General features: G+C 40.0%; 1 protein-coding gene across 1 annotated transcript in view; it reads left to right on the top strand.

Moving 5' to 3' along the window:
- The first annotated feature begins 315 nt into the window (after positions 1-315).
- The window catches only part of CASK (calcium/calmodulin dependent serine protein kinase), a 419,626-nt gene continuing 394,322 nt past the window's right edge, over positions 316-25,619 (top strand). Inside the window, exons 1-2 of the mRNA XM_058441306.1 lie at positions 316-696; positions 784-1,064. Of these exons, the coding sequence (XP_058297289.1) occupies positions 316-696; positions 784-1,064 (662 nt within the window). The remainder of the gene's footprint in view (positions 697-783; positions 1,065-25,619) is intronic.

Below are 25,619 nucleotides of genomic sequence, written 5' to 3'. Positions count from 1 at the left end.
CTTTTAGCTTTCTCATTCATTAGCACCCTTTCCCTGCCTCTTTTCCCAGCAAAAAACTGGGAAAGGCTCCCTGCGATTACAAAAGAAGGAAAGGGGAGCGGCCAGAGTTTCGTGCGTCTTGGCGGACAACGAAGGTGCAGCCGTGGACCTTTTGTCTCCAGCCCCTTTCGCGGCTTGGTCGCGGCTAGGCGCGGAGGCGACAACCCCAACCAGCCCCGCCTCGGCAGCTGCAGCCAGCGCGCCCCGCTCAACCCCCCGCGCCCTCTAGAATCCCGGTGCCCGCCCGTTCGCCGTGACGCGGCCGGCACCCCGCGCATGCGCCGCTCAGCCCGCTCCCCTTTCCCTGGGCCACCGCCTCCCGACGGGCTGGAGTGGGCGGAGCCTGTGGTTCTGGAAGCCGCGCCGCCGACGGCGGAGGAGGGCGTGTCTGCGCGAGGCGGGTGCGCGGGGCTGGCGAGCAGGTCGGCTGCCGAGGCGGAGGGGCGGAGCAGAAGGCGGCGGCCGCGGCTCCCGCCCGCACAGAGCGCCAGTCCCGCGAAACCCCCTCCCACTCCCGGGCGGGCGGTGGCGGCTGCGGGAGGAGGGGAAAGAGGAGGGAGCGTCTCTGCCACCGCCTCCTGGTCCCCAGCGCCGATCCGCCGCCGCCACCTCCCTCCGCGGCGATCCTCCCTCCATGGTCCTGCCGCGGCCCCCTCTGTAGCCGGAGCTGCTCCGCGACGCGACGGAGCCGGCCTCGGACAGAGGGAGCCCGGCTGACGACGGAGACCGACCCCCGGTCCCGAGATCCCACCCCGGACCGGCCCGACACCGAGAACACGGGGGCGGGCGGCCGGCCCGGCCCTCTCCCCCCCGGCCCCCCCCCCCGGGGCGGTCGCCTGCAGAGGAAGGCCCCATCTCGGCCTCCGGCCCCACTCGACTCCTCGGCACCGAGGCTCCGGTCCTGAGGAAAGAGGCGATCCCCTGGCACTACTTTGGCCCCACCCCCCTGTTTTCGAACCCCCGCCTGCGGCCCTATCCCCCGGACCATTCGAGGATGTGTACGAGCTATGCGAGGTGATCGGAAAGTGAGTCTCCACGCGAGGGAGCGGGAGTGTGGAAAAATGCATTTCAGTGATGCCCCGGTCTTCCCGCACCCGCTCGGGGCCTGCCCCCTGCCCTCCCTCCTTCCCCTCTTCCCCTCTCGTCCTTCTCATCCTAGAGTATTTATAGACGTGTACCTGGAGCTCCTGCCAGGCGGGGGCCTGGGGGTTCTCAGTGGTCCATTGAGGCCACCGAGCCGAGGTTGGCCACCCCGTAAGGCGTGGGGCCGGCTGCCTGCATTTTATCTGACGGTTGCACAGGGACGTGGCACAGCTGATTTTATAGTTGCTTCAGTTGGGGTTATTGTTACCTTGCATGTACCATAGACCATTTTTGAAAAGAGCAGCTTGCATTTCCTTTGCTTGTGTGGTGAGAGTCCAGGGTTTTAATTGTGGGGTGTGTGTCTATTGTGCGGGATATTAGACAGATGCCTTTGTGTACACCCCATGCCCGGATTGGAGGGGGTTATTTAAGATGGGGTGCGTTCAGTTTCAGCAAATTCCCTCCTGGTGTACACGAACGTGGAAAGAGTTGGGGGCATTCGAATTTTTAATGCCTCGTTATGCAATGACTGTTCAATCAGTGCTTGAGGCTCCCCTCGACTGTTGTTGGGATGGTGGTTAGCGTGGTAGAGCCGTCTGCTTTGAGTCACCGGGCTGGTCTAGAATATAGAACTGACAGTCCAAATGCTCATCCTTTCATCTGTGTTGTATAATTACGCTGGGGAAAAGCAGGGAATCAGATTAATCACAGTGCTGATTGAGAATTAAATCTGCAGTTCCTCATCTAATTGTCCATTCCTTAAATCTATTTTGAATAGTTTCCTTTTCATTCTTGTCAAACAGTATTCCAAGTGCACAATCCTGCTAATTTGCTTGTGAAGGAAATGCTGGCAATCTGAAGTTGATTTCCTAACACAGCGTGTATTCTGTGGCTTTAGAAGTTGAGGAGATAAGATTTAAGAGCAAATTTTTGCTTAATAAGGGTCGCTAGAGCTAACATTGAAATATCTTACCTCTTTTTTTTTTTTTTTGGAAGCGGTGCTTTATTGTCTATTTTAAGGTCCACAGTTGGGAAATGAAACCAAGACCTTAGAGCAGTTGGCCCTATCTCTTTTAAGTTGTCTGCAGTACTCAATTTCAATTTGAGTGCTAATTTGTTTCCTTTTCTTTCCATATTGAGGTATTACAGTGTTGCCTCACATAGTGAAATTGTGGGTAGAGCTTGCTACACACTTTACTCAGACCCAATTGATGTGAGGACATGTTACTCCTTGCCCTATTGTTACATGACCAGCCAGACTGTTATAAGGAAAGTATCCAAATGTGTCCTGTTAAAGTGGTTGTGGAAGTATTCTAGAACAGCACTGTCCAAAAGATATATTATGAGCCACATTTGTAATTTAAAATTTTGTAGTAGCCACATTTAATAAAAACATACAGGTGCAATTAATTTTAATAAAATATTTTATTTAACCCTGTAGATCCAAACTTAACATTTCAACATGTAATCAATATGAAAAAATATTAATGAAATATTTTACATCTTTTATGCTAAGTCTTTGGAATCCCAATGTGTATTTTACGCTAACAGCCCATCTCAATTCTGACACTGAGCTACATTTCTGATGAAAATCAGAAATATTTAATCTGTATTTAGGTTTCATAAAATTTGCATTTGCAAAAGTAGATTCACATACCCAAGTTGTTCCCAATATACGTAAAAGTTTTCCAATAACCGAGTCAAGTACCCTTTTCTAAATTTAAATTTTAATTAATTAAAATTAAATACAATTCAAAATTCAGTTTCCCAGTCGGACCAGCCACGTTTCAGGTGCCCAGTAGCCACATGTGAATAGCACAGTTCTAGAGAGAAAAATGTATCAAAAATCTCCTTGGTTTCCTCATTCTTAGCAGCACCCAGTGAAGATAAATTAGGTGTTTCCCAAAAGCCTCCAAATGACTGTATGTGTGGGTGAATGATGTTTGTTGCATCTTAGTTATAGCTGATGTAAATGAACTAACAAAGTCATAATTGGAAAATGTGAGATTAAAATGTTAATTATGTTGTGAAGATGTAAAATAGCCATCTCTGAATCAGTTTTGGTAACTAGTTCTGATTCCTTAAAGTCTGGAAGGGGGATGATGTGATCTCTTTGGATATCGAAAAGAAATGGTCAGAATCACATTAACACAGTCTGTATTCCGCTGATTTGTAATTGATAGAATATTTTTCAGGAAACACCCCTGGGAGAAAAAAATTCATCTTTTCTGACTGTTTCAGAGCTGCATAAAGAGGGGCAGCAAGCTAATTTTGCAGTGATAGGTACTCTATGGCTACCTTAACTACTATGAACTGTGAAATCTCATTCATATCCTACAAAATCTGACTTGGTCAGTGCCAATTATAAAATGCCATTATGTGAAATAATGAATTCAAGCTAGCCTTATTGTTAAAGAATGTAATAATAGTGTTCCTCAACCTGAGTAAAGGTTGAAGGTTTCTGTAGTAAATTGTCTTAGTATGTATTGATCTGGAAATTGAAATTAGCTTGAGATTTTCTTGCAGGGACCTTGGCAGCATACATTTTTAACTTAGAATTTGTTCACCTCTGAATTTGAACAGAAAGCCCTTGAAGATGTTCACATGTACTGAAAACCTTTTTATTGATTTCTATCCAAGTTCTATGGAATTTTGATTTTCTTTTATACCAAATTAGTATCACAAGTTGTTTTTCACCACTAGATCTTAATAGGTTTTAATTTTTACTAAGGTACTTTAAAATAGATTTCACTTTTCAAGACTAATTGACTACCCACTCACTCCTCTACCTACGCAACCACCTACTCACTTACCCACTGTGTACTTGATCTTACTTGATGGCATAAATGAAAGTTCTCATTTAATTTAGACCCTTCAGTGTGTTTTTTTTCCCCCTTGGTTGAGAAAGATAACTTATAGAGTTAATGAGGTTTTGAAATATAAGATCATTATTTGGAATATGTTTTCTTTCCAGTGGCTGCAGCCTTTACCCTTGTTAAAGCTGTCTTTGAGGGAACATGTGCCCAATTTGTTACAAATATTGGAAGGATGCCGTTTCCCTTTTTAAAAATTAAAACTCTTTTCCCTGTGTTTCTCATTTTTGAAGATCTTGCAGAAACTCCTTTGAATGCCTGTTGGTTCTATAACATTTTCTATGTAACTATCTTTTAAATGACTGAAACAAATCTCCAATAATACGACCTTATCGTAGTCCCAAAACTTCTTGTCTTAGCAAATGTAGCAATTACTGGAAAGGAAAGGCGTTATGCAAATAAGGTTAATGACTAATTTTTATGTCATGATCATTTACTGTATCTTTTACAACTATAAGTAAGTGTACAACCGGTAATACTACATGAAGGAAATTTAAGACAATTCATCGAAATTAAAACATAGAAAAATGCCTACTTTCTTGCCACAGCAGTGTCTATGAAAGGGAATAACAAGATACACACCATTTTTACCTTGTGTTGGGTGAATACTTGCCCTGTTATTTAGTAGCCTGTAGCTTCTGACTTTCCTGCTCTGGTAGGACATACACTAAAATTGGAATGATGCAGCATGATCCTTGCTTAAGGATGATGTGCAACTTTGTGAGGCATGCTGTATTTGCTTACACCTCGAGAGCACTTATATTTAATTACAGTTACTTATTTATGGATCTCTCTAGTTTACTAATAAGGAGCTTCTTGAGGGCAGGGAATGTTTCTTACACATCTTTCTCCATTAACACAGTGTTTGCAATGTAACCGCCTTTCATTAGCTGTGGAATGAATTGAGTAGTTTTAATAAAATCTCATTAAAAGGCAAAAAAGCATGTTTATCAACCTCAGAGCAATTATTGTCCCAAGAGCCTGCATTAGTTTAAAGTAGTGGTTCTCCACCTGGCTGCATATTAGAATCATCCGGGGAGCTTTTAAAAAAGATCAACGCCAGAGCCCTGTGTCAAAGCAGTGAAATCCAAGTTTCTGGGAGTGGGTCCTGGTCACTGACATTTTTTTAAAGCTCTCTGTGTGATTCTAATGTGCAGCTATAATGGGGAGTCATTGGCTTAAAACTTAGATTATGTATGTAATATTTTGGGACTGGCTTTTCAGAGGCTTGCAATTCTTACAAAGTAGAATAAATTCTTTTTGGAAGGTATTGAAGCTAAATGGCTAAAACATGGATTTTATCTTCTATGCACTTGTGTTTCTCAACCTTATTGTGTAAAAATTTAGTTTTAGCTTGTGTTTAGCTTTGATTTCTTGGGCCTTTTAAGATCCACATTGATTTATGACACTCATCTAATGCTAACATGGCGATTGTCTGACGTTTGGAACAACACAGAACAAAGATTGCTTCCATAACAGTTGATGATGGTTTTCCACTATAATGGCTTGATTTAATATTAAGAAATTTATCAGTTTAGTATGGATTGTGTTTGTACATACACTCTATTAAAAGAGTGTGGTTAAGTTGCGTGTATGCTTTAAATTACATACTTGTGATTCCAGTAATGCTGTTAGCCGGAGAATTGAGTTAATGCAGTCTTTATGTAAATACTGGATTAATAATATGTGAAGTATATAATTCAGCACACAGAAAAATTCAGCTTTACTAATTTGTACTAATTACTATGACTTTCACATGTATTGATTCATGCAGTGATTTGGGTTTCTAGCACCATAGGGAGAATGTCGCATTGTGTTGAAAAAATGTTTCCTGGAAATTTTAACTAGACTTTGTAGGTAAACTACTTTTTAATGTTAGGAAAAGATCAAGTGTTTGCCTGAAGGAACTGAGAATTTTCCAGAAATGAGTGGATATTCCAAAAATACCAGTGATCGTGAAAGAAGTGCATGATCACAGTGACAGCCAAGTAACAAGGTAAAAGAAGTGATCAGCAGCTAAATTGTTGGTGGCCCAGAAAGAATGCAAGCCATGGGAGTTAAGCTGTACAGAGGAAAAACCTTTTGAACTCAGGGTGTGGATCCTACAGATAGCGGGCCTCAATGGGAGTAGGGAAGCAATATTGATTCCTGATGATCCTAGGATCATTTGGAGGGAGAACAGAGCTACTCCGTTGCTTTTCTGCATGTATACAACCTTCTCGAGTCTCTTCCTGTCTGCTTTTTACAGATTGCTTTAGGGTGTGTTGTTTGAAGTTGTCTTCATAAATACTTCCTGTGGACTCCCTTAATTTTTATGACCGTAACACGCTTCTATGTACTTGACATACGCAGTTCAGCTCTCTCCATTTTTTCCTTGTATCTGCAACAGTTTCACCTGATGAACTACGTCTCAAATGTCCCTAAATTGTGTTCCTGGGTATTTCCTTTAAACTGAAAATTCTGTCTCCAGCTGTAGTTCTACTCAAGAAATTAAAGAAGCAGATATACCTTGCTTCTTGAGATTATTCTTGAATTATTACATTTTTGTAAACGTTTTCACATTTTAAATGTGGTAGGAGCACTGCATTTAAAGGAACTTTGACATAAGGTTGTTTAAAAAACTTTTATAACTTAAAGCTTACTTTGTAAAGGGAATTGACATTTATCCCTCTAATGTTAGGCATTTTGGATGTATTATCTTATTTAATCATACCCATTTTACAGAGAACACTGAGATTCAGAGGGGGTGATCAGTAATTCACCCAAGATCACACAGATTCCAACGCGGTTCCATAGTTTTAAAGTCTATTCATTTCATGCTGCATTCTGCTGCTAATTCAAGTTGTGAAAATACTGCGTTGGATTTTCTTAAAGACACATGTCTTCATTTTCAGAGTTTCTATACTGCAAATTTTAGTTGTTTGACTTTCCGGTTAAATTTCTTATGTCTTCAGTAGAGGTTTCTTATACTATTCATTCTTTCATCTGTTTCTTTTTTATTTTTGTCTTTCTCTTTAATGAAACATCAGCATTTGTTACCAAACTAACTGGTAAATCTAGCAATGGAAATATAGACTCTTGGCCATCTGTCCAAAATATAATTTGTTTTGGAACTTTCTCTACTCCTTTTACTCTCCAAATTTTTTCTTCCATTTCCCTTGCCCCAACAGACAGGATAGTTGATTAATTACTCCTAACTTGCCAAACCAGAGCTAATAAGGTTTCAGAGGTAGATGTTTGTTGGGAGTGGGGTGGAGTGGTTTCCAAAGGATAGTTATTCCTTTATCCTGTGATAAAAATACGGAAATTGTTTTCTCTGATTCTGAAAACCATATAGTGAGCTGCAGCCGCTGAGTCTGTGAGCTTCTAGCTGTTTGCCAGCACTGTACACCTTAAATAATCAAGAGACTGAGTTAACTGTTGCAGAGCAGGTACCTGACCCCAGCCAACAAGCTGATGGGATGTGCTGTTCTCACATTTTTTGGTTTTATTTTTTAGTTGCAACTAACAGTGAAGATTCTAGAAGCACCAAATATGGCTCTGGATTTATGCTGTAGGATTTAAGATGCTACAGAACTTGCTCTCCTTTCTTTCTGTCCTGGAGCCGCTATGGTATTGGTTGTAGAGCCCAAGTCAGTATAGAGTCTCTGACTTCTACCCTGGGAAAATTTCATTTCTGAAGCTAGTTTGTTTTGAAGTTAATGTTTATTTCCAACATTGAGATTTAATAATTTTGTTACTTTTCTTTATTAATTAGTTTTTATATAGTAAATTATAAAAGTAATGATGCACGTAGTAAATTTTATTTTATTTTATTTTTTTGAGATGGAGCCTTGCTCTGTCTGCCAGGCTGGAGTGCAGTGGCACTCTCGGCTCACTACAACCTCCGCCTCCTGGGTTCATGTGATTCTCTTGCCTCAGCCTCCCAACAAGCTGGGACTATAAGCATGCACCACCGCGCCTGGCTAATTTGTGTGTGTGTGTGTGTGTGTGTGTGTGTGTGTGTGTTTGAGACGGAGTCTCACTCTGTCGCCCAGGCTGGAGTTCAATGGCGTGATCTCGGCTCACTGCAAGCTCCGCCTCCCAGGTTCACGCCATTCTCCTGCCTCAGCCTCCCGAATAGCTGGGACTACAGACTCCTGGCTAATTTTTTTTTTTTTTTGTATTTCTAGTAGAGATGGGGTTTCACCGTGTAAGCCAGGATGGTCCCGATCTCCTGACCTCGTGATCCGCCCGCCTTGGCCTCCCAAAGTGTTGGGATTACAGGCATGAGTCACCGCGCCCAGATTTAGAGATGGGGTTTCACCAGGCTGGCCTCAAACTCCTGACGTCAGGTGATCCACCTGCCTTGGTCTCCCAAAGTGCTGGGATTACAGGCGTGAGCCACTGTGCCCGGCCATACAATTTAAAATATAGGTGATACGAAGATAAGTAGTGAGTCTGTCTCAATTCTCCTACCATCCATATCCCCATTCTCTAGAGGTAACCATTGCTCAGTTTCTTCTCCATCTTTCTGGAAGCTTTTTGTTTAAAAGTGAGATATTTGTATACTATGCTGAAATATTGATTTTTCATTAATAATAGTATATACTTGATGATCTTGTCATATCCATCAATGTATCTGTCTGTCTCTATCTCCTCTTTAACTGCTGCCCAGTATTCTGTCATATGGATTGTTACTTTGGCTTTGCATTGAGTGCAAGCCATTTGTAATTTTACATTGCTGGAAATGCTGAACTGGAATTTGGGTGAGAGGTATGGAATGGCAGTGAAGATTTGGGAGTCATCTGTGTGGAAGTAAAACTGAGTAAACAAGTTCTTGGGGGTTGACTGCTCTAGGGCTCGTGGTTTGGAGTATAACTCAGAGTTAGAAGAATCAGGATAATGGACTGCACAGGAGTTTAAAAGTGGGGGGAGGATCAATAATGTAAAATGCCAATATACTCTGAGGACTAAGAACACACGTGGCTATAACGGAGAGACAATTTAAAGCACTTATCAAAATGAATATTATGTTTAATAGTCAATTCATGATGTGTCTGAAAAGCTAGGTCTGGCTTCTTTTCTGTGGATACTAGTAATTTTATACTATCTCTCTGTAAATCTATCTCAGAACCAACATATTTAGGGTAAAAACAAAGTAGATTTCTTTTTCACTCTAATTGTGTTTTGCAGATTTCTGATGACTGGCTTTTAGGTAAAATCATTTGGTTTTCCTAAGATTATGTCCTTTTCATTCCCGAGCTTGCGCATGACTGTCAATTAAATGGAAGCCTTTCATGAAGTGACAAAGTAAATTTTAGATACTTTACATTTACTTTAAGTTCTTGGTATGTGTCAAACCACTGTTATTGTCTTATATCTTTCTACCATAGGAAACTGAATTCTTTCTAGCCTCATGGGTTTTTGTCCACGTTGGATGAGTGTAGTACTGTCCTCCTGTTTCACATTCCTTCTCCCGTCACCTCCTAACTAAATTTGTTCATTGGCTATTTTTGGTTGTCCACATCCATTCACAATAAGAAACGATCGCTTCATTGTATGTAAGCCAGTTTTTTGGTATCTAAGTGCATGTTATTTCACTTCAGCTTCTTGTATTCTACTTATTACTGGGCTGTTGTACATTGTTTTTTCTCCCAATCTTTGTGATTTCTTTTAATATACTTTTTTTCCTTTTTGCTTTGTAATCATTGTTTTGAGTATTTGAATCATTTGCAGGTAAGAATATGGATTGTTCTCTCTCTCGTGTAGTTTAATAATATCCAAAATATACTATGTTCAGTCTGTATTTCAGGCTTTTAACCCTGAAGTTAGAGTATTTTGGTATATTTAAATCTAGGATAGAAGTATACTGTATTACCATTCAACTACATGCAGATTTTAATGTTTTCTTAAATTAAAGGATGATGATATTCGTTCAGTTACAGAGGTCTCTCTCTAGTCCTTTCATGGTGTGCAGATTACCATTATACTACTGCTATTTCATAGATTCTAATTTGTGTTTTTAGAAAACATCATCAATTCTTGGCCTTTTTTCTTACCCTTGGTATGTGATTTCTCCTAAATGTATGGATTGCGGTTGCTCCGTGGCTTGTTAGGCAGCCCCCTTCTGATCTGGTAACCTTTGGGCACAGTGTGGCTATTTTCTCCTTATTTATAAAAGGAATGATAGCTGCTTCACAAACCATTTGTGTGGATCAGTGAATTGTAAAGTGCAGCATAAGTATTTTTTATTTCTAGAATGTCTCTGAGATACTCAAATTACTTTTGGCAGTTACGTACGTAAGTTTCAACAATTTCCAAATGTGCACATTCTCAGTGCTAAACACAGGCTCTATTACATAAATAATATGGTGAAATGAACATTCTTTTTCTACCATGTGTGTAAAATTGTTAGTAGTGCTAACTTTTATTCATTGTTTATTTATGCATTCATTTCTAGCTATGAGGTCCTGGGCAAGTTAGTTAGCCTCTCTGACCCTCAGTTTCTTTATCTGTAAAATGTGGTTAATGGTATATACTTTGTAAGGTTGTTGTGAGGATTGAATAGCATGATCTATGTGAAATGTCTAAAGGTTGTTATTTTAATTGCCATTGTCATTATTTTTTAAATTTTATTATTATTATACTTTTAAGTTTTAGGGTACATGTGCACAACATGCAGGTTTGTTACATATGTATACATGTGCCATGTTGGTGTGCTGCACCCATTAACTCGTCATTTAGCATTAGGTTATTGCTATTCACCAAACACTTGAGTTCTCTAGCCTCGAGGAGCTCAAATGACTTATTCACACACTCATGCACATGTCCTCTGCATAACTTGATAACCGACAGACACATAGTAAAATATTTGGTCAGCAGTTGTTGAATGAGTGAGTACATTAACTGAGAAATCCAGAGACTGTGTGACCACCTAGTAGGAGAAGGAAGTTGGGGAAATCAAGTATAACTTTCATAAATTATATATATTATAACATATTTATTTTTATATATATTATATATATATGAATTACTTGCAGAGAGAGGGAGGGAGAGAGGGTCTCACTATGTTGTCCAGGCTGGTCTCAAACTCCTGGCCTCAAGCAGTCCTCCTGCCCCAACCTCCCAAAGTGCTGCGATTATAGGCATGAACCACTGCACCCAGCCTAAGAGATATATTGAAGAGTGCTTTGTGTCTTTTTAAAAACCATCCAGGCCGGGTGCAGTGGCTCATGCCTGTAATCCCAGCATGTTGGAAGGCTGAGGCAGGTGGATCACTTGAGGTCAGGAGTTTGAGACCAGCCTGACTAACTTGGTGAAACCCCATCTCTACTAAAAATACAAATATTAGCTGGGCATGGTGGTGCATGCCTGTAATCCCAGCTACCTGGGAGGCTGAGGCAGGAGAATTGCTTGAACCCAGGAGGCGGAGGTTGCAGCGAGCCAAGATTGCGCCACTGCACTCCAGCCAGGGCAACAAGAGCAAAACTCTGTCTCAAAAAAAAAAAAAAAAACAGAAAACAGAGGCCGGGCACGGCAGCTCACGCTTGTAATCCCAGCACTTTGGGAAGCCGAGGCGGGCGGATCATGAGGTCAGGAGATCGAGACCAAGCTCCGCCTCCCGGGTTCACGCCATTCTCCTGCCTCAGCCTCTCCGAGTAGCTGAGACTACAGGCGCCCGCCACCACGCCCGGCTAATTTTTTGTATTTTTAGTAGAGACGGGGTTTCACCGTGATCTCGATCTCCTAACCTTGTGATCTGCCCACCTCGGCCTCCCAAAGTGCTGGGATTACAAGCGTGAGCCACCACGCCCGGCCAAAGAAGGAATTTTATGTCACACTTCTTATGTTTGCATTTAGACAATTGATAGAATAATTAATTGTTCATAATGTGAAATTTCAAGACTGAAAAAAGGAAAATCCCAGAATATGTATTTCAGAAACACCCATATATAGGATTTATGAATATTGTAGTGTTCCTTTAATGTAACTTCCCCAAATTTTATTACAACAGCAATTTCTACATCTTAACAGTGAGCAAAATGAGGTGGAAAGATTCTGAAGTTGTAGTCTCTGACACGACTGGGCACTGAATCTAAATAACCTAAATCCACAGAACAGCATTTCATTTTCTAGTTCTTATTACATTGTCAGGTGTAAGAATGATCATGTTGAAATTGAGTGGTTGGTCTGTTTAGATCACTTCTATGGAAATACTGCTTAGATTGGTTTCAGAAATCTTTGGACAGTGTTATTTATATTGCATTATTTAGGTTAGAAATTTTTGCTGACTTCCATCTGAGTTATTAGTTCAAAAGCAGAATCATCAGCCTTTATATAGAATCTCTGCTGGTCCTCATCTTAGGCTTAATATCTTCTTAACTGGGTTTTTGTTAGCAGTATAGTGTGGCATTAAATTTGAGACTATCTTTTAAATAAATTTTTTAAAAATTTTATCAGTTGTAGAATAATTAGATACTTGTAAAACAAGCAAGAAGCTGTTTTCACTGAGGACTTTCTTTAATTACATTTCATATAAATTTAAGAGAACCGTTACTAGAATAGTAAAATCACAGGTTAAAGTGAGAACGTATTTCACATAATCAACATACATAACATTTTTAAAAGCATGCTGAAGATGGAAAAAACCTTTACCAACCATACATATTATAGGCAATGCTTTAAAAAAAAACATTTTGCTCTTATGGATGTGAAGGTAATTTGTGTAAATGTGTATTCAAATGAAAATATCTATTCATTATCATTGCAGGAGTGTGGGTATCTGGAGAGGGAGCATTCTAAGCTTGCTGCTCTACTTTTCGGATTATCTACATTAATATTTCTCCCATTGCTGAGTATTTCTGTTATACTGCTGGATCATCATACTTCCATAATCTATGACCCACTTGCTCTGATGGTAGAGTGGGCTTTAAATTGCCATCTGATTAAAGTTCAGGTTTCTTAGTTAGACTTGCCTGGGTGGCTTCAGACTTAGGCCCACAAATATGAATATAGACTTGAAGATCTTACTAGAACAGTATTTTCCCCAATAAAGACACATCCATAAACATGGTCCTAAAAAGATATGTGTAAGTTGGATTTGAAAAATGCCATTTAAGAGTTACTAGGAAAAAGGGATTTTAAGGAAAAATTTTAAATAATTTGTGTGATATCACCAGTTGATTTTTCTTCAGTTTCTTCATCTTGTAAAAGAAGGATAGTAATGGCTATGTTATCTACCTCATGAGATTCTCATGCACATAAAATTACGTAATTCTTAAGTCTTAAACTACCTTACGTATATTATTATTTCAATTTTATTGAAATAAAACACTTTTTTTTTTTTTTGAGATGGAGTCTCACTCTGTCGCCCAGGCTGGAGTGCAATGGTGCGATCTCTGCTCACTGCAACCTCCGCCTCCTGGGTTCAAGCAGTTCTCCTGCCTCAGCCTCCCGAGTAGCTGGGACTACACATGTGCACTACCATGCCCAGCTTATTCTTGTATTTTAAGTAGAGACGGGGTTTTGCCATGTTGGCCAGGCTGATCTCAAACTCCTGACCTCAGGTGATCTGCCTGCTTCGGCCTCCCAAAGTGCTGGGATTACAGGCATGAGCCACCGTGCCTGGCCCAAACTAAAATACTTCTAATGGACTTGTACTTTGGCCGGGCATGGTGGCTCACACCTGTAATCCCTGCACTTTGGGAGGCCAAGGCAGGTGGATCACTTGAGGCCAGGAGTTCGAGACCAGCCCAGGCAACATGGTGAAACCTCGTCTCTACTAAAAATGTCAAAAAATTAGCCGGGCATGGTGGCATGTGCCTGTAATCTCAGCCACTTGGGAGGCTGAGGCAGGAGAATAGCTTGAACCGAGGAGACAGAGTTTGCAGTGAGCTGAGATCATGCCATTGCACTCCAGCCTGGGCAACAGAGCGAGACTCCATCTCAAAAAAGAAAAAAAAAAACAAGAACATGGGCTTTGTTGACTTTCTTTGATTTTGTAAGAATCATTTACCTTTGTCTTTAAAACTGATTTTATTTTCTTGTTTGATTTATAGACATTAATAGTTCTCAACTCGTTATAGGGCTCAGAACATGTTAGGTGAAAATATTGAATAAAGAGATTTGAGAATGAATGGGGCAATGATAAATTTACACTGAAGTCAAAGTAAAGAAAGACTCCTGAGTATTTTGTTTTCCCCAGCTTCTTTTTAAATTGCTTAATTTTGTTGGAGCTTTGATGTTTGGAACTTACCACAAGTGACAAATGTTTGTGGCCAGTCAGATGGCACATCCTATTCCATCTGATATTGAACATCCTGTTTAGTCAGTGAGGTTTATATCAGTGGTTTTCAAAGTGTGGATCTTCTGACCAGTAGCAGCATCTGGAAACTCATTAGAAATGCAGATTCTTAGGCCCTGCTCTGGCCCTACAGAATTAGAAGCCCTGGGGTTGGAGCACAGCTATTTCTGTTGTAACAAACCCTCCGAGGGAATTCTGAGGCACACTGAAGATTGAGAACCACTGTCTTAGAACTCTAGATCAGGGGTCAGTAAACTATGGTCCATGGGCCAAATCATCCTACTGCCTGTTTTTGTAAATAGTTATTTCGAACACAGCCACCATCATTTATTTAAGTGTCATCTATGGTTGCTTTTATGCTATGGGGCAGAGTTGATTAGTTTTGACAGAGACCAAATGGTCCATACAGCCTTAACCATTTATCCGGCTTTTTACACAAAAAGCTTGCCAATCCCTACTCAAGATAAAGCCTTCGTGCTGTTTTCTTTCCTTTAATTCTGAACTGTGAACAGCTAAAATCATTAGGTAAACACTTGTGTTTGCCTTTATACCTGACCCTCCTATTTCTACAGATCCATTCTTCTCTCTGATACCAAATTATTAATTCAATGAGTAGAGACTTGTAAATGAAAATAACATACTACTCTGCCCTTTCCTTTTCTGTTAGGTAATGGTGGTAGCCTGTTTAACAATTCTGTGACCTTTTCTCACTCATTTTGTGCTGGTGTGTCCTTGGTTTTTCTGTACTCTAGTGTAATCTAACTTAATCATGTATTATAATCTTCATTTTTCCCAATTCTTACTGCCTTTTTACTTCCTCAAGAGAAAACCCACCTCGTGACTGCCAAGTTTAGGGATTCGTGTGAGCTGTTTGGAATGTTTGTTTGTTTGTTTGTTTGACAGAGTCTTGTTCTGTCGCCCAGGCTGGAGTGCAGTGGCACGATCTCAGCTCACTGCAACCTCTGCCTCTCAGGTTCAAGCAGTTCTCCCTGCCTCAGCCTCCCGAGTAGCTGGGATTACAGGCCACCACGCCTGGCTAATTTTTCTAATTTTTGTATTTTTTAGTAGAGATGAAGTTTCGCCATGTTGGCCAGGCTGGTCTTGAACTCCTGACCTCAGGTGATCTGCCTCCCTCAGCCTCCCAAAGTGCTGGGACTGTTTAGTGTGTTCTAAGCCAGGGGTCCCCAGCCCTTGGGCCGCTGACCAGTACCGGTTCATGACCTGTTAGAAACCAGGCTGCACAACAGGAGGTGAGCAGCAGGCCGGCCAGCATTACTGCCTGAGCTCTGCCTCCTGTAAGATCAGTGGCAGCATTAGATTCTCATAGAAGCACAAACCCTATTGTGAACTGCACATGCGTGGGAACTAGGTTGCATGTTCCTTATGAGAATCTAATGCCTGATGATCTGAGATGGAACAGTCTCATCCCGAACCCCCCACCCCCACCCCTGGTCCCCATCGTCCATGGAAAAATTGTCTTCTACAAAACCAGTCCCTGGTGCCAAAAAGGTTAGGTACCACAAAGGTTAGGTACCACTGTTCTAAGCCATTGAAATAGTGCCATCCCTTCTGGAAAATTGTTACCCTTGTCCTGGAGTGCTGTAGTCACTGGTATTTCACCAGGATATTAGGGTATTTCACCAGGATGTTAGGGTATTTCACCAGGATGTTAGTGAGCACATAGATATTGAATATTTCGGGCAATCTTAGAACGTTTACTGGGAGAGTTTTAAAAGTTAGCCTTCCCACATCCATCCAAGGATAGCTGTTTCTCTTTCTAGTTGAAATGTCATGCTGTACTCTTGATTCTCCTTTGTACCTGTTTTTAGCCATTAAGGTGATTGGTGGTCAACTTCGTATAAAATACAACTGAATTTTACCATTGTTCTTATTGATGCACATGAATGTTTCTCTTTACGCATATCACTGACGGAAGTATGATAGCCTTTGAAAGAAAGGCCTTCTTGTAATCTCCACTGGCTCTGGTAGCAAGGTCAGGCAAAAGTGTTGTTTTTGCAGTTGTGACTCCATGGTTGTATTTTTCCTTATGTAACTGATGTTTTAAGTCAGGAAATATGACTTTGCCAAATGATACTGAGCTATATTACTGGTGAGTTTGTTTAGTTTCTGATTTCTTTCAGTAAATCTGGGTTGAATACTTTCGTAGTGGATGCTGGGGAAGATACAGGAAATAGTGAGTTTGAGACTGGAAATGATTGAGTTAGACATTTAATTTAGGCTTTCCCAATCAACTTACTTCATACCTTTTGCCCTGCTTACTCATCCCAGAGGTGAGGAACAATGGGAAGAGGGGTCAGGCAAAGGCCATCCCTCACAGTGTGGTTACTTAGGTCTGTCACCAAAAGCAACCTATCTACTAGAAAATTTGAGCTTTACTGTCTTCTGCAGTATAGTGTTGGAAATGCAGTATTTTAAAAACTAAATTGTTATTTATAGCAGTGAATAAAATGTGAACTCTTTAAAATAGAGCAGTGTTACTGTCCCAGCTAGCACAATAGCCACCCACACGAATCATCTGAACAACCTCCTCATTTCTGTTTTATCTACCTGAAATAGGGGTCAGCAGTAGGTGATGATGAAAGCTTGGGAAATCATGCCATGCATTAGGCAAGAGAAATGCTGTGGTGACTCTTGCTGTGTTGTCCTCCCCTCATGTGCATAGGAGTCTGGGGCAGCCCCAAGAGCTAGAGGTAAGCTTTAATAATTTCCCTGCGTTCCTTGGCAGCTGGCTGTGCTTGGGAGCTGGGTGCTACTTCCAGAGTAGCAACTGCTGTAGAAAAGTTCTGCCAAATGTGTAGATTTTGAGCCATTTTAAAGGCTATAGTGTTCAGACTCAAATTTTTTAGTAGGCAGAGAGTATTATTTAAGGGTACTTATGCTGCAGTATTGGATAAGGTTCATTGTGAAATAGATACTACAACAAGGCCTCCATGTGACATAAACTTATTGGAACTTGTGTACTTTTAAAACCATATGTTTAATACATATTTTGAGCTTCATTCATTAGGTCAGGATTCTTGGCTATCATACTCATTGTTGTATCTCTGCAACCTAGAGTAGTGTCTGGTACATAGTAGATGTTCAGCATATAGTTGAATCAGTTCAAACAAGGGGAAGAAGAAGCTGAACACATTAGAAAAGATAAAATTTATGGCCTATAATGCTCAAAGTCAGAAGTTCATATTTTCTTTTAGTGCTAATATCTTGCTGCTTCAAAACCATTTAGTTCTCATAATGTTCTTTTGAAATAGGTTAGTAGACATAGAATTGTATAGTATATGCCGAACATAGTAGTGGAATCCTGAATAATACCTGGTTTCCCTAGTTGAGATCTATAAGACCAATGCTCTAATTAAATCAGATGAAGAAAAGAAGTTTCTAAGGTTGAAATGGAATGGAGAATTTTATAGTGAGTGGAATTACTAATGACTGGCTTACTTGATCTATCTAAAACTATTTCATTGTTTGTAAAATGGAGACAGTAGACTTTAACTGATAGTATTGTTGTGAAGATTAAATAAGATAGTGAGTATGAAGTCCTTGGAGCCTTGCAGGTGTGCAGTGAGCATGAGTTGTTTTCAACATCAACAGTAATTTTTGAGAGCTTCCTAATCAGTCACCTAGCTAGTCCCACCCAGCCTTGGGCAAAGTGAAGGGGCCATATGCCAAATCCTGCCATGTGCTTTATATTGTAGCCACTAGCCAGATGTAGCTATTTCAAGTTAATTAAAATTAAAATTTAAAATTCACTGAACAGACATTTCTCCAAAAAAGATTTATAAATGACCAATAAATACATGAAAAGGTGCTCAACATCAAGTCATTATGGAAGTGCAAATCAAGACCAAATGAGATACCACTTCATGTGCACTAGGATGGTTAGAATCAAAAAGACAATAACAAGGGTTGGCAGGGATGTGGAGAAATTGGATCTTTCATATATTGGTGGGAACGTAGAATGTTGCAGCCACCTTGGAAAGCACACTGGCAGTTCCTCAAAAAGTTAAATATAGAGTTTCCATACAACCCAGCAATTCCATTCCTGGGTATGTGCCCAAGAGAATTAAAAATGTATATTTACACAGAAACTTATACATGAACATTCATAGCAGCATTTCATAATAGCCAAAAGGTGGAAACAACCCCAGTGTCCATTAATGGATGAATGGATAAACAAAATGTGGTAGTTGCACACAATGGAATATCATTCAACTATAAAGTAAGATAAAGACACATGCATGCGTATGTTCATCACAGCACTATTCATAATAGCAAAGGCATGTAATCGACCTAGATGCCTGTCAACGGTGGACTGAATAAAGAAAATGTGGTACATATATACCATGGGATACTATGCAGCCATAAAAAAGAATAAGATTATATCCTTTGCAGCAACATAGATGGAACTGGAGGCCATTATTCTGAGTGAAGTAACACAGGAACAGAAAACCAAATACCGCATGTTCTTACTTATAAGTAAGAGATAAACATTGAGTCCACACGGACACAAAGAAGGGAACAATAGACACTGGGGCCTACTTGAGGGTGGAGCATTAGGATCGAAAAACTATAGGATACTATGCTGATTACCTGGGTGACAAAATTATCTGTACATCAAACCCCTGTGACATGCAATTTACCCATGTAATATGTATCCCCTGAACCTAAAATAAAAGTTGGAAAGAGGAAAAAAAAAAATCACTTTGGGAAGAATTGATAGCTTAAATTATTGTGTCATCTAATGTATGAACAAGGTATATCTCCATTATTTGGGTATTGTTTAATTTCCCTCAGCAGTGTTTTGTAGTTTTAAAAGTACAAGTCTTGTACATCTTTTGTCACATTCTTAAATATTTCATATATTATGCTGCGGTAAATCTGTTTTTCATTTGAATTTCTGATTGATTGTTGTTAGTATATAGAAATGTAATTGATTTTTTTGTATATTACTCTTGTGTCCTGCAACTTTGCTAGATTCACTTATTCTAGTAGAATGATGTATATTGCATTGGATAGTCTACATAGATGATCATATCATCTGTGAATAAAGACTTCCTTTCCGCAAAAGAAGAAATAAAGTACAGATACATGGTGCAACATACATTAACTTCAAAAACATTATGCTGAGTAAAAGATGCCAAATACAAAAGACCACATATTGTATGATTTCATTTTTAAGAAATGGCCTCAGTAGGTAAATCTGTTGATATAGACACTAGAAGACACTAGATTAGTAGTTACTAGGGACTGGGAGGAGGAGAGTGTGGGCAGTGACTACTAATAGATATGGGGTTTCATTCTGAGATTATGAAAATTTTAATGGAATTTAGGTAGTTCTTAGTGATCAAGGCACAACTTTGTGAATATACTAAAAACCACCAGATTGTATACTTAAAAAGGGTGAATTTTATGGTATGAATTATATCTCAATAAATGTTATTTTTAAAAATTCAGTTCCTTAGTTACTTTAGCCACATTTCAGTTGCTCAGTAGCTACATGTGGCTAGTGATTGCATGGTAGACAGTGCAGATTTAGAATGTTTCCATCATCACAGAAAGTTCTGTTAGACAGCACTGATCTAAGAGTCTTAATCTGAGACCAAAAAATAAAGGAAGAAAAACCAGTCTAAAAAACACAGGGAGTGGAGAACAGATTATGTTTTGAAGAAATGTTACTTTGGGGTAATTTTACCCTTTGTTGCCCTTTGACTGTTCTACTAGGAGTCCTCAACATTATTTTCATTTTATTCTCAAAACAAATGCCTGTGGTAGGTACTGTTATACTCACATTTTATAATTGAATTATATGAGTTTTAAGATATTTGTGTAGTAAGGGTAAAGCAAAATTTCTAACCTAGGTACATAATCTCTGTTACATTGTTTACCTCTGTTTATGGTGTTTGATTTTCTTACCAACCATCCATCACTCCCACTTTGTTGCTAGCCCAGTAGAGCTATTTTCAGTACCCTAAATGCACAGTTCTTTTTGTGCCATAGCAGATGCTAGTCCTCCTTCCTCCTTCTGCCATCTCCCAACACTAGTGTGTGCATGTGCACACATTTACTGGCCCCACTTACCTGAAAGCATGGTGCACATCTCTCTTCCTTTGTGAAGCTATCTGATACCACAGTTTTAGGGGCTACTCTCTCACCTGGTTAAGGTTGTATAATGTCGCAAGATACAAGCAAGAATGCTGACAGGATTCTTGTTGTGACACTATGACACATTGAGCCCAATTCATAGCTGCTGTGTTGGTGATTCTAACAGGGAAGTGGTCTTCCAGTCCAGGCCCTTGGCTCCCATTTATACATTATCTCCTTTACGTTCACAGCTTTCTTTAATCCCCACCCTCACTGCTACAGTACCTAACTGAACTTTGCCTTTCTTTGCCTCTTCATATGTTTTTCTGCTTAAGCTTTTTGAACTTGATGAGATACTGCCATGTTTTTATTTTTCTGCTCACAAAACTCTTAATGGTAAAAAGATACCTGATTGAATTCTGAAGTGCTTTCATGGCTTTGCCTGATTCTGAGGTCGTATTTTCTAACTTTATGCTAACATCAGTTTACTCTCTGGTTTTATATGGAGCATGTACTCCTGTAGCTTCTGAAGAAAGGTTTAATGGGAAGCAAATTTTGAGACTACATGTAGTAGGCTAAATCATGGCCCACCAAAGACGTACACATCCTAATTACTAGAACCTGTGAATATGTTACTTTATGGTAAAAGGATCTTTGCAGATGTTATTAAATTTAGGATTTTGAGATGGGGGATTATCCCAGACTATTTGGATGGGCCCAGTTTAATCACAAGGGTCCTTATAAGAGGAAGGCAGGAGGGTCAAAGTAAGTAAAAGGAGACACGACAATGGAATCAACCAGAGTTTGGAGTGATGCACTTTGAAGATGGAGGAAGAGGGCCACAAACCGTGGAATGCAGGCAGCTTCAAGAAGATGGAAAAGCTTCTCCCCTGAAGCCAACATCTTGATTTGAGATTTCTGACCTCTGATCAGAACTGTAAGAGAATAAATTTGTGTTGTTTAAAGCCACTAAGTTTGTGGTAATTTATTACAATAGTAGTAGGAAATTATGAATATACCATGTATAAAATGTCATTATGCCCTTTGACTTGATTGATAGTTTATGTAGACCTAATATATATGTACACATACTAGTCTCCATGGCTCCATGCTGCAGTGGACCCAGGACCCAGGCCCACCATCCATGGACTCAGGTTCCAAGCCCACCCCAGCAGACTTGGCCTCCAGACTCACCCTGGTGGATCTGGGCTCCAGGATCATCCCTGGTCGTCTCAGACTCCAGGCCTGCCCCTGCAGACCCAGTCTTCAGGCCTACCTTCGTGATCCCAGGCACCAAGCCTGCTTCCTTGAATCCAGGTGCCAGGCTCATTCTAGCACCAGGCTAGTCCCTTAAGACTCAGGCTCAAGGCCCAGTGCAGCACCAGATTGAGCTTTATGGACCCAGGATTCACGCTGGCCCCTGTGAATACAGGCTTTAGGCCTGCCCTGCATGCCCAGCTGACAGGCTTACCTGAGTGGACCCTGGCACTAGGCTGGTCCCCATGCACACCAGGATTCAGATCCACCCCAGCAAACTCAAGCCGTAGGCCTGTCCTAATGGACCCAAGTTTCAGGATTGCCCACCTGAAAACTCCAGCAGCAAGCCCACCTGCCAGACAGCCCTCCGGAATTTCTGTACAGGCTGACTGGTAAAAGGCTTTTCCTGCCAAAGCCAGTCTGCGAAGACTGCAAGTGCCTACTTCCTCTTTTTTTTTTTTTTTTTTTCTGAGACAGGGTCTCACTCTGTTGCCCAGGCTGGAGTATAGTGGAGTGACCACAGCTCGCTGCAGCCTTGACCTCTCAGGCTCAAGCAATACCACTGCCTCAGCCAATCCTACTGCCTCAGCCTCCTGAGTAGCTGGGACCACAGGCAAGTGCCACCAGGCCTGGCTAATGTTTGTATTTTTTGTAGAGACAAGGTTTCTTCAAGTTGCCCAAGCCGGTCCTCAAGCAATCCACCCGCCTTGGCCTCTGAAAGTGCGGGATTGCAGGTATGAGCCACCATGCCCAGCCAAGTGCCTGCTTTGTAAAATGTGCAGACACTAATGCAAGGCTGCAAGGATCACCGATAATCAAGGAAACATGACATCACCAGAGGAACAAAATGAAGCACCGGTAACCAGTCATAAAGAAATGGATTTCTATGGATTGACCGATAATTCAAGGCCAGGTGCAATGTCTCACATCTCTAATCCCACCACTTTGGGAGGCCAAGGTGGGTGGATCACTTGAGGTCAGGAGTTTGAGACCAGCCTGGCCAACATGGTGAAACCTCATCTCTACTAAAAATACAAAAATTAGCCAGGTGTCGTGGCATGTGCCTGTAATCCCAGCTACTTGGGAGGCTGAGGCAGGAGAATTGCTTGAACCCAGGAGGCAGAGGTCGCAGCGAGCCGAGGTCATGCCACTGCACTCCAGCCTGAGTGACAGAGCAAGACTCTGTCTCAGAAAAAAAAAAAGATTTCAAAATAATCAAATAATCATCTTAAAAGAAGTTCAGTGAGTTAAAAGAGAATACAGATGGACAACAAAATCAGGAAAATAATACACAAACAATATGAGAAGTTCAACAAGGAAACCTCAGAAAAAAAAAAAAAGAACCAAACAAATTCTAGAGCTGAAGAACACAGTGTCTGAACTGAAAAATTCCATAGAAAGCTTCAATAGTAGACTTGAAGTAGAAGAAAAAATTAGTGAGCTCAAAGATGGGTCATTTGAAATTACCCAGTTAGAGGAAGAAAAAGACAACTAAATGAAAAAGAGTGAAGACAGCCTATGGGAGTTATGAGATACCATCAGACAAACCAATAAATGCATATGAGATTTCCAGATGAAGCAGAGAAAGAAAAAGGGGAAGACAGCTTAAAAAATAATGACAGAAAATGTCCCAAATCTGGAGACATGAATGAACATCCAGATCCATGAAGTCCAAAGAACCTCCAACTAGATTAAAGAGATCTTCACTGAGACACTTTATAATCAAATTCTCAAAAGTCAAAGATAATTTCGAAAGCATCAAGAGAAAAGCAAGCCATCACCTACAAGGAAACCTCTATAAGACTATCAGTGGATTTCTCAGCAGAAACTTTCCAGGCCAGGAGAGAATGGGATGATATATTCAAAGTGCTGAAAGAAAAAAAAAAAACCTGCCAACCATGTATTCTATACCTGGAAAGGCTGTTTTTCAGAAATGAAGTAGAGATAAAGACTTCTCTGTGGGAGTTCATGTCCCACTCGACCTACTTTACAAGAAATGCTAAAGGGAGTTCTTCAAGTTGAAACAAAAGGACTCTAACAACACAAAAACATATGAAAGTGTAAAACTCACTATAAAAGTAAGAATATAGTTAAATTCAAAATACTCTAATGCTGTAATGATGGTGCATAAATCTCTCTTAATTCTAATATAAAAGTTAAAGACAAATATTAAAAATGACTATAGTTGCAATAATTTGTTGATATGCCATATATACAAGATGTAAATTGTGACATCAATACTAGTGGGGCAGAGGAGAAGAAGTGTCATACTTTTGTATGCGGTTGAAGTTATCAATGTAAGATATTTTATAATTATAAGATGGTTTATGTACACCTCATGTTAACCACAAACAAAAAATCTGTAGTAGATTCACAAAAGATAAAGGAATCAAAGCATAGTCTTACAGAGAAATCATCAAATCAGAAAGGAAGGGAGCAAGAGAGGAAGAGTGGAACAAAGGAACTACAAAACAGAAAACAAGATATCAGTAGTGAGTTTTTACCCATCAATAATTACTTTAAATGCCTTAAATTCTTCAATCAAAAGGCACAGAGTGAATGACTGGATAAAAAGAAATAAGATTCAACCATATGCTACCTACAAGAAACTCACTTTAGTTTTAAGGACACACATAGGCTGGAAGTGAAGTAGAAAAAGATATTCTGTGCAAATGGTAACCAAAAGAAATAGAGGTGGCTATATTTATATGAAACAAGATAGACTATTAAGTCAAAAACTGTCACAAGAGACAAAAAGGATAATTATATAATGATAAGGGGTCAATTCATCCAGATGATACAACAATTATAAAATATATATGCACCCAACATCAGAACATTTACATATATAAAGCAAATATTAATAGAAGTGAAGGGAGAAGTAGATGGCAATACAATAATACTAGCAGATTTTAATACCCCACTTTCAACAACGCACAGAAAATCAATAAGGAAATAGCAGATTTGTACTACACTGTAGGCCAAATGGACCTAAGAGTCATCTGCAGAATATCTTATCCAACAGTAGCAGAATACAATGTTCTTTTCAAGTACGCATGGAACAGTCTCTAGGATAGATCATATGTTAGGCTACAAAACAAGTCTTAACAAATTTAAGAAGATTGAAATCATACCAAGTGTTTTTTTCTGACCACAGTGGTATGAAACTAGAAATCAAAAGAAAATGGAAAATTCCTAAATATGTGGGAAGTAGACAACACACTCCTGAACAACTGGTGGATCAAAGAAGAAATTGTAAGGGAAATAAAATCTTGAGGCAAATGAAAATGGAAACACAACATACCAAAACTTATGGGATGCCATGAAAGCAGTTCGAAGAGAGAAGCTTATAATGATAAATACCAATACATGAAGAAAAAAGAAAGAACTCAAATAGACAACCTAACTTTACACCTTGAGGAACTAGAAAAAGAAGAAACTAAGCTCGAGGCCAAAAAAGGAAGGAAATAATAAAGATCAATGCAGAAATAAATGAAATAGAGACTAGAAAAACAATAGAAGTTATCAACAGAACCGAGTTGGTTTTTTGAAAAGTAAAATCGACAAATCTTTAGCTAGACTAAGAAAAAAAGAAGACTCAAAATTATAAATAAAAGAGACATTGCAACTTAAAGAAATACAAAGGTTTGTAAGAGACTACTATAAACAATTATATACCAACACATTTGATAGCCTAGAAGAAATTGACAAATTCCTAAAAATACAGCCTATCAGACTGGATCATGAAGAAATGGAAAATCTGAACAGACCTATAATGAGAAAGGAGATTGACTTAGTAATCAAAAACCTCCCCCAAAAGAAAATCCCAGAACCTATGGCATCACTGGCAAATTCTGTCAAACCTGTAAAGAGGAATTAATGCCAGTTCATTTTAAACTCTTCCAAAAAACTGAAGAAGAGGGAATACTTCCAAACTCATTTTATGAAGCCAGCATTACCCTGACGCTAAAGCTAGACAA

Source organism: Hylobates moloch, unplaced genomic scaffold (genome assembly GCF_009828535.3).
Source record: "Hylobates moloch isolate HMO894 unplaced genomic scaffold, HMol_V3 SCAFFOLD_7, whole genome shotgun sequence".
In the NCBI taxonomy this organism is placed as follows: domain Eukaryota; kingdom Metazoa; phylum Chordata; class Mammalia; order Primates; family Hylobatidae; genus Hylobates; species Hylobates moloch.
Note: the sequence above shows the minus strand (reverse complement) of the source record. Positions and strands in the feature narration are given on the sequence as shown.